Source organism: Lithobates pipiens, unplaced genomic scaffold, assembly GCF_037356315.1.
Source record: "Lithobates pipiens isolate NorthernLeopardFrog02 unplaced genomic scaffold, aLitPip1_a1.2 Scaffold_18, whole genome shotgun sequence".
NCBI classification, from domain to species: Eukaryota; Metazoa; Chordata; class Amphibia; order Anura; family Ranidae; genus Lithobates; species Lithobates pipiens.
This window is the reverse complement of record NW_027507758.1, coordinates 465,335,074-465,352,390: the sequence shown is the minus strand read 5'-3', so window position 1 is coordinate 465,352,390 and position 17,317 is coordinate 465,335,074. Positions and strand designations below refer to the sequence as shown.

Here is a 17,317-nt window from a genome sequence, read left to right as displayed (position 1 = left end):
CTGTGTGCATATCTGCCGATCATATAATGCCAATGCTTGGCTGGCTGAGCTGCAAAAAGAGTTGAACCTGCCCAAGAACCGCCTTATATGTGACATGCCCACCAGGTAGAACTCAATGTTGGCCATGCTGCAGCGGCTGCAAACACAGCAGAGGGCCATCAATGAGTACCTGTGCGACTACGGCACCAGGACAGGGGAGCTTGTTTTTTTTCACCACGCCAGTGGGGCATGATCAGGGATGAATGCACTGTCCTGCCACCATTTGAGGAGGCCACGAGGATGTTAAACAGTGACAGTGCATGCATCAGTGACACTGTACCTCTTGTCCACCTGTTGGAGCATACGCTGCGTGGAATAATGGACAGGGCACTTGAGGCAAAACAAAGGTAGGAAGAGGAGGACTTCCTTGCCTCTCAAGGCCTCCTTTATCCAGACAGTGTTCCTGCTGTCCCACCCATCACACAGGAGGAGGAGGAGGAGGAGGAGGAGGAGGAGGAGGAGGAGGAGGAGGATGATTGTGTCAGCATGGAGGTGGAGCCTGGCACTCAGCATCAGCAGGAGCAGGCTTTTAGGTATGATTTACAGTCCCAAGAAAACCGTGGACTTGTACGTGGCTGGGAGGAGATGGCTGCGGATCATGTTGTTCTTAGTGACCCAGAGGACTCTGGACCGAGTTTAACAGGGGCATGTAATTACAATTTTTGATGCAATGTTTTGCAGCAGGGCTAATTCCTGCACTCCAACTAGTGTATCTGGGAGAGGTTGCAGTGTTGCAGTGTTGTGGCACCAGCACCAGTGCCTAAGGCCCAATTTTTCAGCCCCTGTTTAACAGGGGCATGTAATTACAATTTTTGATGCAATGCTTTGCAGCAGGGCTCATTCCTGCACTCCAACTAGTGTATCTGGGAGAGGTTGCAGTGTTGCAGTGTCGTGGCACCAGCACCAGTGCCTAAGGCCCAATTTTTCAGCCCGTTTAACAGGGGCATGTAATTACAATTCTTGATATAAATTTTCACAGCAGGGCCCATTCCTGTGCCCACCGAGAGTAACTGTGAGGACTTATATTGTTGTGGCATCAGCACCACCACCACACCAGGCCCAATTTTTCTACCACTGTTCAACAATGGCATGTAATTACAATTCTTGATATAATCGTTCACAGCAGGGCGCTCCAGCGCCCACCAAGAGTCACTTTGAGGGCTTACAGTATTGTGGCAACACCTTAGGCCCACATTTCTGCATATAGGGCAAGCCCCTACTTTCAAACATCCAACTTACAAACGTCTCCTACTTGCAAACGGAAGCAGACAACAGGAAGGGAGATGAAAAAAGACGGACAGCAAAAAAAAATTATACAGGGGTGATAACCCTTCCCTATGTTTTCCAAAAAGCTTACAAATCAATATTTTGACTGGAGCTACACTTTAATAATGTACCAGTTCAAAATTACAAACAGATTCTACTTAACACAACAAAGAGTCCCTGTCTTGTTTGCACCACCTGTATACTGCTGTTCTGAGTATATAGGGCCTGGGGGCCCCACGCCTTTACTTTTTTTAATTTGGGTACGGGGTTCCCCTTAATATCCGTACAAGACCCAAAGGGGCTGGTAATGGGCAGGGGAGGCTACCCATGCCATTTTTCTCAATGATTTTCATCCGTATTGCCGAAACCAGACATTACATTAAAACCGCAAGCAGTTTTAAATTACTTTTTTTCCATTAAATGTCATTTTGTGCAGGGACTGTTCTAAATACGGGAAACACGTGCCACTTCACAGGCATACTCTAGGCAGAATATTTAAAGGAATATTTCACTTTTTTTCCACTTTAATCGTCATTAAAATCAGTGCTCCCGAAAAAAACGTCAGTTTTTTAAAAAAAATGTTGGCATTGATCCATGTCCCCTGGGGCAGGAGCCGGGTCCCCAAACCCTTTTTAGGACAATATCTTGCATATCAGCCATTAAAATTAGCACTTTTAATTTTGAATGTTCAAGTCCCATAGACTTCAATGGGGTTCTAAAGTTCGTATGAATTTTCGGTCCGTTCGAAAGTTCTGGTGCGAACTGAACCGGGTGGTGTTCGGCTCATCCCTAATCACAATAACCCTAAACAACACTATACAGAAGATGTTATCGCCTGGCTATCTTCTATCCAGAATTGCTCACCAAAATCTGCCCCACTTTTCCCCACACACCCCATTCAGTGGAACTAGTTTGCCACTGTGCCAATGCTGCCAATAGCGAACCATAGGGGAGCTCTTAGATACAGGGTCTGTGATTACTGAATGTCCGCTTATAATGGAAAGAGAAGATGCTTTATCTCTTCACCAGAGTAAAGCCAGCCATACTCGGACTGAAATTTGGCCAGTCCAGCAGGGACCGGCCGAACGTCAATCCTTGTATGGGCAGGCTGGTTATACACAGGTCGATTTAGTGATTGACTTGTGTAAACCAGCTTGTCAGGTTTTTGCCAATCAGTGTCACTGGCTATAGCTGATAACACTGATCATTGTAGTCTGACGTCAGGGAACGTTGTCAAAATACAATACTTACCCAGTGGGAAAAATTCCCCCATTTAATGTGGATGGGTGAATCGGCTCTTTTTTTTTTCATTCGACCTCATGGTTGAACGAAAAAAAAAATGAATCATATCATGTATGGCTGGAACTCCAGCACCCCCACCAAAAAAATTAAAGTCAGCAGCTACAAATACTGTAGCTGCTGACTTTTACTCTTAGGGCACTTACCTGTCCAGGTAAGATTCTGTGGTGTCCTCACCTCACCATAGGATTCTGTGGTGTCCTCACCTAAGCCGATTCTTAAATCGGCTATCATGTACTGGCGCCCCCATCTTGGGTAAGGGGAAACTGCATGCGTGAATGGCGCTGTGCTTTCTCAATGGCCCAGTTATGGCGAGGGCTGAACTTCTGCCTGAGTTCGCTGCGGCAACCTCAGCAGGAAGTGGGAGAAACTACCTGTCACAACCAGGTACCCCCCCCCCCCCCCCACACACAAGGTGCCAAATGCCAAATATGGCACCAGAGGGGCGGGAGGCAGATAAGCGGAGCTTCCTCTTTTGGGTCGAGCTCCGCTTTAAAGTGGTTGTAAACTTCAGACATGGAATATGAACAAAGCATATCCTTCTATAGTGTGTGCTTGTCTCAGTTAGGAGAACTAAGTGTCATTTCTGTCAGCTTGTTCCTCTGCTGTTAACATGAATCACTTCTGAAAAGTTTTCCTGACACCAAGAGAAAAAAGGTGACGGGGAGAGACCTCCAGCAGACTGACAGCCTCTGCTCTGTTCCTGTGTGCTACGTGAAGGAGGGTATGTCCCTTCTCTCCAATCAGCTCTCAAAACTCTCTTCATTAAGCTCTGCATATTGTAACTTCAACTTCCCAATCCTCTTTTTTTTTTTAACTCCCAGGCACGATTTAAAATTCTGCACTTTGAATGGATATAGGGGAATGATAGCTGTAGACAGATAGGTACAACTTAGGTAGGAGGATTAGTTTAATCTCTGAGTATCACCTGAGGCCTCTCTCTTCATTGGTTATATGTAAGGGTCTAAGGTGTCCTTTTATGAAGCAGTGAAATCTATTCACTGCTTCATTCTCCGGCATTCACAGAGGAGATCTTTCTCCTCTGTGTGCCACTTTATGAAGCGGAGTAGATCGCTTCACCCTTGGAGGTGTGAAGCGATCTACAAACGCTTCTAACACTGGAGAACGGCCCCTGATACTGGAATCTCGTGAGACTTTACGAGATTACAGTACTAGAAATTCACAGATACACACAGATGTCAATTTATTAACCAGTTGCCGACCGCCGCACGCCGATGTACGTCGGCAGAATGGCACGGGCAGGCATAAGGGCTTACATGTACGTCCCTTGCCTCCCGCGGGTCGGGGGCCCGATCGGGCCCCCGCCCGGTGCCTGCGGCGGTCGGTTTTCGTCCGGGAGCGATCCGGGACGAGGGGGCAGCCATTCATTCATGGCCACCCCCTCGCGATCGCTCCCGACGAATAGAAATCCCCCGTGACATCACTTCCTCTCCTGTAATGTAAACACAGGAGAGGAAGTGATGTATTCTCTCCTCCGTGTCGGTATTTTCCGTTCCGACACGGAGGAGAGCGGATCGGTGAGTTGCACCAACACTCTACACACACAGTAGAACATGCCAGGCACACTCACACCCCCCCCTTTACCCCCCGATCACCCCCCCAATTACCCCTGCCCCCCAGTCACAGTGACACCAATGTCATTTTTTTTTTTTTTTTTTGCATTGGTGTCATTTGTGACTGTAATAACTGTTAGGGCAGTTAGAGTTAGCCCCCTTTAGTTCTAATGTACCCCCCTAACCCCCCCAATAAAGGTTTAACCCCGTGATCACCCCCCGTCGCCAGTGTCACTAAGGCTGGGTTCACATTGCAGCGGTTTATGAGAACGGATGTGATTCGCACCGCACTGCAGTGCAAATCACATCCGATCTCTGTGCGATTCGAGTTCAGCCATTCGCCGCACCCGCCGCAAATTCGCACGGGACCCTTTTTTTGGCCCGCAGCAGAATCGGATCGCATGGGTGTTCACACCATGCGATCCGAGTTTGAAGATCGCACTGCGATATGTGAACTGATCTGGGGGTGTCAGTAACATTTCACTGACACTCCCAGCAGTTCGCATAGGGCAGTGTGAACTGCCGCCGGGAGGCATGCGATGCGGGAACCCGCCGCGCATTCGTGGCGTTCCCGCATCGCTCCAGTGTGAACCCAGCCTAATAAGCGATCGTTTTTCTGATCGCTGTATTAGTGTCACAGGTGACGCTAGTTAGGCAGGTAGGTATTTAGGTTCGCCGCAGCTTTTTATAGCGCCAGGGACCCCCATATACTACCGCATAAAGCCCCCTGATTGCCCCCTAGTTAACCCTTTCACCAGTGATCACCATATAACTGTTACAGGTGACGCTGGTTGGTTAGTTATTTTTTTATAGTTTCAGGGCACCCGCCATTTATTACCTAGTCTCACTAGTGTACCCCTAAATTTAGGGGTGTCTACTTTCCAAAATGGGGTCATTTGGGGGGGTTTGTGCCATCTTGGCATTTTATGGCCTTCAAAACTGTAACGCCCTTAGAAAGCCTGAAGGCGGTGCTTGGTTTTCGGGGCCCCGTACGCGGCTAGGCTCCCAAAAAGTCCCACATATGTGGTATCCCCGTACTCAGGAGAAGCAGCAGAATTTATTTTGGGGTGTCATTTCACATATGCCCATGGCATGCGTGAGCAATATATCATTTAGTGACAACTTTGTGAAAAAAAAAAAAAAAAAGTTTGTAATTTTCCCGCAACTTGTGGCAAAATATAAAATATTCCATGGACTCAACATGCCTCTCAGCAAATAGCTTGGGGTGTCTACTTTCTAAAATGGGGTCATTTGTGGGGGTTTTGTGCCATCTTGGCATTTTATGGCCTTCAAAACTGTAATAGGTAGTGAGAAGTGAACTCAAAAATTTACGCCCTTAGAAAGCCTGAAGGCGGTGCTTGGTTTTCGGGGCCCCGTACGCGGCTAGGCTCCCAAAAAGTCCCACATATGTGGTATCCCCGTACTCAGGAGAAGCAGCAGAATTTATTTTGGGGTGTCATTTCACATATGCCCATGGCATGCATGAGCAATATATCATTTAGTGACAACTTTGTGAAAAAAAAAAAAAAAAAAAAAAGTTTGTAATTTTCCCGCAACTTGTGGCAAAATATAAAATATTCCATGAACTCAACATGCCTCTCAGCAAATAGCTTGGGGTGTCTACTTTCTAAAATGGGGTCATTTGTGGGGGTTTTGTGCCATCTTGGCATTTTATGGCCTTCAAAACTGTAATAGGTAGTGAGAAGTGAACTCAAAAATTTACGCCCTTAGAAAGCCTGAAGGCGGTGCTTGGTTTTCGGGGCCCCGTACGCGGCTAGGCTCCCAAAAAGTCCCACATATGTGGTATCCCCGTACTCAGGAGAAGCAGCAGAATTTATTTTGGGGTGTCATTTCACATACGCCCATAGCATGTGTGAGCAATATATCATTTAGTGACAACTTTGTGTAAAAAAAAAAAAAAATTTTTTTTTTTGTCATTATTCAATCGCTTGAGGCAAAAAAATAAAATATTCAATGGGCTCAACATGCCTCTTATCAATTTCCTTAGGGGGTCTACTTTCCAAAATGGGGTCATTTGGGGGGGTTTTGTACTGCCCTGCCATTTTAGCACCTCAAGAAATGAGATAGGCAGTCGTAAACTAAAAGCTGCGTAAATTCCAGAAAACGTACCTTAGTTTGTAGATGTGACAACTTTTGCGCAAACCAATAAATATACAATTATTGACTTTTTTTTTACCAAAGACATGTGGCTGAATACATTTTGGCCTAAATGTATGACTAAAATTGAGTTTATTGGATTTTTCTAATAACAAAAAGTAGAAAATATCATTTTTTTTCAAAATTTGCGGTCTTTTTACGTTTATATCGCAAAAAATAAAAATCGCAGAGGCAATCAAATACCATCAAAAGAAAGCTCTATTTGTGGGAAGAAAAGGACGCAAATTTTGTTTGGGTACAACATTGCATGACCGCGCAATTACCAGTTAAAGCAGCGCAGTGCCAAAGTGTAAAAAGACCTCTGGTCATTTACCAGCAAAATGGTCCGGTCTGAAAGTGGTTAAGCAGTGATAAATTATCACAGCTCAATACACTGACACGCGGTGTGATTAATGTTAGTGAAATAAAGCGTCCCCCTACATAATATATACATGTATACACACACACAGACATTATACATACATGTATATACACACACATTATATATATATATATATATATATATATATATATATATATATATATATATATATATATATATATATATATATATATATATATATATATATATATACATATCCATATGACAGGGGGACATGGTTACAGTGTTGGGGGGGTCTGAACGAGGCATAAGGAAGTTAATTATCTTCCTCTTTCCTCCTCAGATCCCCCCACATTCTCTCTTCACTCCCCGGTTCTCCACCTCTGAGTTGGTGAATCGGGGCGTGTGAATTCTGACACAGATCACCAGTGAAGCGCTGAGATCGCAGCTTCATAAAGTGACCGTTACTGTGTCAGTCTATGAGGATTCTCAGTGTGTGGAGATAATTGGCGGGAGAACAAGTTTAAACACTTCTCCCCTGATTATCTCTGGTTTATATACTGTTTATGGGCTGTGATCAGCGGCGATCCTCTGGATCTCCACTGATCACTCCTTCATAAACGGACACCTAAGTCTTTGTGCTAGCTGGTAGGTGACAAGCAGTGGTGCAGCAGGTGTTTGTTGACCCCAAGGCAGACAAAATAAAGCCATTTACACTTTTACAACACTCTTAATAAATAAAAACTTGAAACCCTGCCCTCATCACTCTACCCAACCCCAATCCTGATCTGCTCAACCCCCTCTACTGAAGCAACATCATTTTACATTTTAAAGAACAAAGGATACTACTAAATCAACTAAAGAAAAGTGACACCAACAGTAGGCTTTCATTGGCAGAAGTTTTGCAGTTGCAACTGTTGGTATCTGCTAAACCTAATGTCAGAGAAGGACATACCAGATAAATATGCACATGCACACTGAATTCTCAGCAGAATGACAACTAGGCTCGTGCATGCACACAGAAGTGCACACAGGTGGGCGCGCACAACCACGGGTGCGCATTTAATGCATGATGGCTCCAGATGGACTATTTAAAAGGGGCTCCAGTGCTGACCGGCCTTCCAGCTGTTTCCTGTGTCCTGCTATTACTCTGCTTGTTTCCCTGTTGCAGACTCAGACTTGCCTTTTACCTGAACTTGGATCCTGCTTCTGCTCTGTTGACAGTTCCTGACCCCCACTCCATTCCTGACCATGTCTCTGTCTTATGTCTGGGTATTGTGCTGCCCTCCTACTGCTGCTAGCCTCAGCTATATCTGTGGCCCTGCTGCTGTTCCCAGCTCTGCTTTCAAATCTGGTTCAAGCACCTATGCGGTTCTCATCTGTATCAGCTCTGCTCATACAGACGAGATGCTCACACAGCTAGTTCCCGTCTCAAGCCTGCTAGGAGCTCTGACAAGCCTTACATCTGAACCTGCAGCCTGTGTGGAGTGCCCCATTAACTTCAGTTGGATCAGCTACTGTTCCTGACCTGATGTTCTGCCAGCCTACCAGGGTCTGCATCTCCTGCTGCAAGCACTCTAATCAACACCTGCTGACACTTGTGTTCCTCCTGTCCCTTGGTACCCTCTGTTTCACCTTCACCGGGACCTGGGCTGGATATACAAGACAGGCCTACCTCGTTATTTCAAACTCTGATCAGGTACATGACACCTATACGATAATGGTGTCAGGGTTGGTCAAATATTTGTGAGAGCTCCAGAACTTACATATTAAGACAAACAAACAATTGTGCAGAATCTGGAGTACTGCACATAATTGCTAACAACCTTACTGTAGCAAACCTAAGCACAGTGCTGAGGATGCCTGAAAGTTTCCCTCATGACTTGGGCAGATGTCTGGGAAAAGCAATAAGCCAATTAACAAGAGGAAAATGTAAAAAATTTTGTTGTGCAAGTCTAAAAAAATAAATAAAAAAAAAAAAAAAAAAAACATGTCTGGCTGCAGATTCAAATTCAGAGGTTGCTTAAAAAAAAAGTTGAAAACTGACTTTGGGAACAGGTATTTATGCAAGAGAGAAATTATAGAAATGTTTGTAAATGAAAGGCACAAGGAAACAAGCATGGATAAAGCAATTCCTGTTTGATTAGGGTTCTAGAGTCTAACTAGGAAAAGAATGGGTGGTTTTCCTGGCCAGTGGCCACCCTAATGCCGCATACACACGACCGGACTTTCCGGCAGACTAGGTCCAACGGGATCAGTCCATCGGACAATCTGATCGTGTGTGGGCTAGTCTGATCATTTAAAAAAAATAAAATAAAAAAATACGACGGACCTAGAAATAGAACATGTTTCAAATCTATCTGACGGACCCAATTCCGACGGACTAAAATAGGGAAAACCGTTCATCTGTGTGCTAGTCCAACAGACCAAATACAACTCAAGGGCAGTTATTGGCTACTGGCTATTGAACTTCCCTGTTTAGTCCCGTTTACGTTATCACATTCAAAACTAACAGACTTTTGAACAGACTTAGCCCATTCATGTGTGGGCAAGTCTGTCGGAAAGTCCATCGGAACTCCACCGAAAGTCCGTCGGGAAGACCGTCAGACCTAGTCTGCGTGTGTACGCGGCATTAAAGTGTTACTAAACCCAGAACCTGCAGTCACTATATCTGGTCTCTCACAGTAAACAGAACATGGAGATGCAATAGTTTTAGTAAATATAAACTGATAATTACCTTGTTCAATTTCTCACATGATTATCCTATCAGGCTTCAAGACCCCTGACCCTCTGTCTGGACAGTGCTGACTGGCCCTGTGCTGATCACGTGCACGCTCCCAAGAAAAAAAAAAAAAAACTCTCTAGCAATTCACACCACACTGAGCAGCCTGGCTCTATAGACTCTGTAAATATTAGGTAATTTTTTTGAAGTCTATTGAAGAAGGAGATGATTAGAGAAGACCGACTCAAACAGCCTTTTTACACAATGCAGAAGATTACAAGCATGCTTTACTGCATATACAGACTGATTTTACTGGTGTGGGTATAGTAACACTTTAATCATTCACCTGGGTGGCACCTTTATTGGTAACTTAGTGTTCCATATTTCAATAAGCCCCAGTTTACAGACCACGATAACCGCCACACATTTGTGGGGAAGAGACCCTTATCCTCTCAACATTGGAATAAGCTGCTTTGGCAATGCAGGTGGGAAGCCAGGGTGGGTGCCGAATGAGATGAGGATGACAGGGGTAGGGTGTTAGCAAGGTGGCATTGGGGTCCCAGGTGTGAGGAGGATGAGGATGGCAGGGGGGAGGGTGTTAGCAGGTGTGATGAAGATGAGGATGACAGGGGGTAGTATATTAGGAAGCTTGCAGTGGGGTGCCAGGTATGAGGAGGATGACAGGGGGTAGGTTGTTAGCTAGCAAAGTTGCAGTGAGGTGTGATGAAGAGGAGGATGACAGGGGGTGGAGGTGGAGTGTTAACAAGGCATCAGTGGGGTGCCAGGTGTGATGAACATGAGCATGACAGGGGTGGGGTGTTATCAAGGTTGCAGTGGGGTGCCAGGTGGGAGGAGGATGAGGAAGACAAGGGGTAGTGTGTTAGCAAGGTGGCAGTGGGGTGCCAGGTAGGATGAGGATGACAGGGGAGAGAGAAAGAAAAAAAAAAAGGCAAGGCACAGAAAGAGAGAAAGAAGGATCACAAATCCGAAAAAAAGAACATAACATCTTTGGCACCATCTGTATGATTTATGAATTTAGAAGTTAGGAAATAAAAATTCATTTTTAAAAGTTTAGAAACATCTATTATCCCAATATTCACATCTGCAGGCTGTAACCAATGCTATTGGGAGGCCAAAAAAAAAACACTGCAAAAACATGTACTGTGGTGTTATCTTGTTTATGGGAATCACTGCCTCTTGAAATCCACTATAGCAGTGATGGTTTGGAATTACATTACCCATGATGCTCATGCACTCTGCAGTGTATTGAGCATCATGGGAAATGTAGTTCCAAAACATCTGGGGTGCTAAGGTTCACCATGACTGCACTATAGCATGTATCCTCATGCTGTTATGGGAGGCAGGTCATCCATCAATCAAGATGCGACACCCCACCCACTGTGTTCTTTTTTAGTTACTGGGCATGGAGGAGGAAGGGACTGGGCCGTCATTTAGGATCTGTATACACGCCCATATGTGTGATGTCAATAACATGTGACCTGAATAGCTCAGCTCAAACAGGAAATGTTCTCCCCAGCAATAAAGACCAAACTGAGCATGTGCAGCCGCACTACTCTGACTGTGTTTTATCTGGAGTGGTCCAGAGTGACAGTACAGAAGGGGGAGGGTATATGCATACAGGATCAAAAGAGCCTTTTTATACAATGCAGAGGATTAATCACTTAAAGAGGAAGCAAACCCCACACATTTTTTCTTTTAAATATAATGATCCTGGAATGTATTGGTAAGCCATACACATGACAAAAATGGGGTTGTAAATTACCTTTTTTCACACTTCTAAAAATTAGTTTCTTCCGGGTATTGGCTACACCATCGTTACTACTGATTGAGGAATCTTTTGTGGACGTCATTTCCACCCTTACTTTGTTTTCCTGTCCAAGTCTAAACCAAGCCTCTATCTCGATTGCCGTTACTACGGCAACTGATCTAAGCCATTGATGACGGCAAATCACTCTCTATGCTGCTCTGGTTCACTCCCCCTGTGTGTCGTCTTATACAGTCGAAAGAGGGAGAACCATGAAGGAGAGGATGAGAGCACAGCATTACGAGCCTTCTTTCTCTGTGCCATTTTAAATGAAAGTCAATGGCATGCAAAAGATAGTGAAACGGCACACATAGTGTGCCGTTAAAAAATATATGGAATGCGCAAGTGTGGCTGACTTCACTACAGATTGCAGGACGGTTTCTAAGGAACAGAAAGAGCAAGTGAAATTTCACATGCAGCGATCAGCTGCCTGTTATATATAGATTAGAATGAGCTAAAGTGAAAGTGGAGGGTTTACAACCACTTTAAGCTCCACAGTGAGTATAATAAGCATACTATGCTGCATATACAGACAGATTTTACAATTGTGGGTTTAGTAACACTTTAAAGGCCATACAGAGGTGGCTGAATATCTGGCAGCTTCCGCTGGTTTAATAAAAACTGGCCTACATTCAGCCCATGTGTACGGCAGCCAGCTCAACAGAAGCCGGTGTTCTGCCTAATAGAGTCCGCCTATCAAATGCTGTCCGCTCCGTACTGCGCATGCGCAGTACGGAGCAGACGAAGCTTCGGAAAAACTCCGAAGCTGAACGGCGCCTGCGCCGTGAGTGGAGGTGGTAGCCCCACTATCCAAGCGGACATAGGGTTGAGAATTTTAGAGGGCCCCTTGCGGGCGAGCTTCGCTCGCCACGCTTCGGGCTCGGCCTCGCTGCGCTCGGCTCTTTTTTATTCTAACTCTATGTCCACTTGGATAGTGGGGATAGAACCTGGACTCACGGCGCAGGCGCCGTTCATCCTCGGTAATTTTCGGAATCTGTGTCCCTGTGTACTGCGCATGCGCAGTACGCAGGGGACACCATCTGATGGAGGACACTATTTTACAAGACACCGGCATGACCAAAAATGGTCCGCTGATCAGCATCCGATCAGCGCTCGCAGCCAATAGCTGCGATCGCTACCCGGTGTGTTCTGGCAGGAGGGCCGTCCTCCCTGTCAGAACACAAAAGCGGGGAAGAAAGCTATACTAACATCACATAGTACAGCGGCTCCTCCCGAGCTGTCAGTTTTTTCCCGCTGGGTTGAAGCTGAAGTTTTGTGTTGTGCTAACTGTCCCCCCTTGCAATTTTCTATATGAAAGAATAAAGTAGATAAACTTTTAATCTGACATCTTTGTGATTTCTGGCACCAAAGTGTACTGAATATTTGTGCTTTATATGCAAATATAGCCTCTTTTTTTTGATACAGACCCTAATCCCTCACACATTATGCAAACTAACATTTATAAAAAAGGAGACTACAGAGTAGATAATGGAGAGATACTTTTATAAATAGAGCATTTAGCATACTTACAGAATTGCAGACTAAGGCTTAGGAAGGCCAGAAGTGCAGCCAGAGCCGACAGTAAAAGAAATCGGTTTCGGAGAAGCATTCTTCAGTAACGTCTATTTTGTCTTAATGGTGTCATGTCTGTTGTAAACATCCCTGATGAAGGGAAACAGTATAATTAAAATAGTTAAACTAATTATCAGCCATTAGAATAAGTAAAATAAAAAAAATAAAAAATCACTGCACTTTGTAGAACAAGAAATATATAATAACTTACACTTTAAAGAAAAATTTTCACAAAAAAAAAAGCGATCATTTTTCATTAAATCCGTGGCGGTAGCATTAAAGCATAGAAATGACAAACATCTTTGTTTCTGATCTTCCTATTCATACTGCAAAGGGCACAACTTCTGGATCTGTACACCAAGTCCACCGTGTTCTTTTCTTGTCTGCTAAAGTCTTTATTTTTTGGGTATTTTATTGTGTGAAGGATAAAATAAATAAATAAATAAATAAATAAGTCTAGATGAGAAGAAAAAGCATTCTTCAGATCTAGGCTGCATGGTAATGGATTCTATTACACTGCAGGCCTATAAAACAAAATAAATACTTACAATTTGCAGGCTGAGAGTGTCAGACATACATAAAAGAAACTATAAACTGAAATTACTGGAAGAGAAACTTACCGTACCTCTTCCCTTGCTGTTCCATGAAGATCCTTTTTGGATACTGAAAGTGTAGCCTTAAACTAATAGCCCAACGTAAATATTTACTATGGAACAAGAACAAAGCGTGTTCGTGGCCATTACTAGGAGGTACACTATACTAATTGGATTTTTTCTCTGATCTAAAATACCGTAATCACAAGGAAAAGCAACCATACAACCGGACATGATGTAGTGATTGTTATATAGGAAGATTAGTGGGAGCTTATAGGAGATAGTGATAGATGGTGAGAGGAGTGCAAGAGCTAGAAAGATGAGAGAGATGGAGATTAGAGAGAGAAAAAAATGTTAGCGTTAATTCAAAGTAAAATCAAAGTAAAATCTAAACTCGGAAACAAAAATGAGCCGAACACCCCCCGATTCGGTTTGCAGCAGAACATGCGAACAGGCAAAAAAATTTGTTCGAACATGCGAACGCCGTTAATGTCTATGGGACATGAAAAAAATCAAAGGTGCTCATTTTAAAGGCTTATATGCAAGATATTGTCATAAAAAGTGTTTGGGGACCCTGGGTTCTGCCCCAGGGGACATGTATCACTGCAAAAAAAAAAGTTTTTTCAGGAGCAGTGATTTTAATAATGCTTAAAGTGAAACAATAAAAGTGAAATATTCCTTTAAATTTCATACCTGGGGGGTGTCTATAGTATGCCTGTGGTGGTGCATGTTTCCCGTGTTTACAACAGTCCCTGCACAAAATGACATTTCTAAAAAGGAAAAAAAAGTCCTTTGAAAGTACTCACGGCTATAATGAATTGTCGGTCCCAACAATACACATAAAAGTCATTGGAAAAAAACGCATGGGATTCCCCCACAGCTCATTACCAGGCCCTTTGGGTCTAGTATGAATATTAAGGGGAACCCGAACCAGGTCAGGTCTGGTATGGTTTTTAGAAGAAACCCGCACCAAAAAAAAAAAAAAATTTAATGGGGGGCCCCCAAAAATCCATACCAGACCCTTATCTGAGCATGCAACCTTGCCGGCTGCAGGAAAAGAGGGGAGGGGGGGGGGCAAGAGAGCCCCCTCCTGAACCATACCAGGTCACATGACCTCAACATGGGGAGGGTGCTTTGGGGTAGCCAAAACACTCTGTCTTGTTAATGGGGACAAGGGAAAGGGTTGTGGGGGTCTGCGGGCGGGGGGGGGGCTTATCTGAATCTGGAAGCCCCCGTTAGCCCCCTGTGTGAGATGGTAACGGGGGTACAAATGTACCACTACCATTTCACAAAAAAAGTGTGAAAATTGTAAAAATTACATGACACAGCTTGGGGACAAGTCCTTTATTAAAAAGTAAAAAAAAAAAAAATCAAACTGTCCCACGAAGTCTTCTTTTTCTTCTCTTGTTCCACAGACGGACCAAAAAAGAAAAAAAAAGAAAAATGCGACCAACCCGCCTCCATGGGAAGCACCCGCCGCAATGACCGTCCTCTCAGATGACAGCTCTTTTATAACTGAGGGTGGGCCACACAGTGACGTCCCCGGGTGACCTTGCCCCCCTCTGACACACGAGGACATCCCTATAGCTTCCCCGTAGCGTCAGAGGGGGACCCGGCTATGACTGTTCTGGTCAGCTTTAGCCCTTCTTGCAACCCTGGGTACGTATTTAGAAAAAGCTGCACCACAAAATTGAGGACATGTGCCAGGCATGGTACATGTGTCAACTTTCCTTGTCTAAAGGGCAGACAGGAGGTTTGAGCTTTTATCACACAGCCCCATTCCTGGCTCCAGCTGGCATGGTGTGAACCACCTCTGGGGCCTGTCCCTGCAGAGCTGCAAGAATCTCTGCTCTGGTGTGGTTCCTGTCCCCTAAATACACCAGCTGAAGCCCTGCATGGCACCTTTTAGCCTGACTCATGGAATAGCCCTTTGAACGCTTAGGGGTACCTGATGTTCATAGGGCAATTCTGCAGGAGGGCATGGAGGTGGCGGAGGAGGAGGTAGAGCTCACAGGTCTGGCATCATCACCACCAGCTGTATCGAGACGTAGGGGCACAACAAGCTGCAGCACCGAGCCCTATCCTGCATCCTTTCGAGTTGCAAGCAGCGTTACCCAGTGTGCTGTGAATGAAATATATCGTCCCTGCCCATGCTTGCTGGACCACATGTCAGCAGTAAGGTGAATTCTACGACTGACTGCCTTGCCCAACGATGCCAGAACATCCCCTTCCACGTGATGGTAGAGAGATGGAACAGTCTTACGTAAAAAGTAGTAGTGATTGGGAACTGCCATTGTGGTACAGCACAGTGTGCGAATTCAGAAAACCAACAGCTTTGAGAAGCTTGCATTTAGATGCTGGGCATGTGGGTGGTAGGGCTGCATTTTTTTTCCACTGCAGATGTGGAAGAGAAATTTGCTGGCTACAGTCTACAACTCGGTATACCAGGGGCAGAGTTAAGAGGGTAAGGAGGAGGAGAAGGAGAGACAGATTTATGCCCCTTTTGTGTGGCTTTTAGGTGCTCTTGCCAACGGCTGAGTGGTTGGACATTAAATGCCTTTTTAAGCATGTGGTACCCAAATGGCTGGTATTTTTGCCACGTTTGATGCACCTGAGACACAGTTTGCAGATAGCAACAGTGCGATCTGCTGCAGATGTTCTGAAAAAGGCCCAGACAGCTGAGCTTTGGGGAGTGGGCCAGGAGATAACAGCTGCAGAATGTAATGGAATAGGGTTTCTGCTCTTTACTCTTTACTCATGTCAGCCTACTTGGGGTTGTGCTGCCTCACCTTCATTTTCCTCCTCTGCTCTATCTGGCACCCAAGTCGCATCAGTGCCCTCATCATCTCCATCATCATCATCACCACTGGAGACAACTTGGCAATACGCTGCGGCTGGGGGGAACATGAATGTCAATTTGTCTACCAGTGTTCTCCCCTCTCTCTAGGCTCATGTTCCTGTCATCCCCAACCTCAGAACCAACATCTGAATCCAGTAATGGCTGGGCATCATCAAGGAGCAAGTGGCTGATGCTGTGGTCAAATACTCAGCTTACTCCTCCATGGCTGTTGTTGTGGCTTTGGCAGGAATAGATGTGGACAAGGAGGCAGGCATATCCACTCTGGCAACTGCAGAGGACTGCGCACTTGTCACTGTTTGCGTGACAGAGGATGAGGAAGGTTTAGTAAGCCAGTCCACTACCTCCTCCGCATGCTGTGGCTGGATAGCACGGGCAAACTCACTAAACAGAGGAAATGATGCCCTGCCTGAGGACTAACCACCATGTCTACCTTTGCCTGAGGACACATTTGTTGATGGCCCCCTTACAGTACCAAGGGAACGTCTGCCTCTGCTTGTTGTCCTCCCAGACAAATTATTGGGAGGGAGGGGGTGGTGCTTATAAGCAAATATAAAGAAGAAGTGTGATCTGTACGTAGATGCACTTTAATCAATGTAAAGTGGTGTTTGGTGCACTTTAATTTGAGTACTCACACTACACAGACACTCCACAGATACACTATAAGGCCCCTTTCACACGCACGGATAGAATGGTGCTTTTAGCTGCGGATTTTGAAGTTTTCTACCGCAGCTAAAAGCACACAATGCTTTGTTATGGCCCCATTCACACACAGCGTTTAGCTGCGATTTCGTTACATGCGGTTCGGTGTGAATAGAAAAAATTGAATTGAATGCATCCAAGTGCGATGTAGCGCAGCTATATGCACATAACAGCAGGTAATCACAGTGTACTATTTCACCTGCGGATAGATATAGATGGAAATAGATGGTTTGAAATGCAGAGGACCGAAAAATGCTTCATGGGTAGATTCAAGGGACCCAAGAAAAAACAATAAATACAAATAAAAAAAGGGTTGCTATGGGAATTACTACCGCAGCTAAACGCAACCGCATGTAATCACACTGTAC

At 44.9% G+C, this 17,317-nt stretch overlaps 1 protein-coding gene across 1 annotated transcript in view; it reads right to left on the bottom strand.

Moving 5' to 3' along the window:
* Positions 1-17,317, bottom strand: part of PXYLP1 (2-phosphoxylose phosphatase 1) — a 158,234-nt gene that overhangs the window by 90,308 nt on the left and 50,609 nt on the right. Inside the window, exon 2 of the mRNA XM_077488282.1 lies at positions 12,756-12,887. Coding sequence (XP_077344408.1) covers positions 12,756-12,834 — 79 coding nt within the window. The 5' untranslated portion in view covers positions 12,835-12,887. The remainder of the gene's footprint in view (positions 1-12,755; positions 12,888-17,317) is intronic.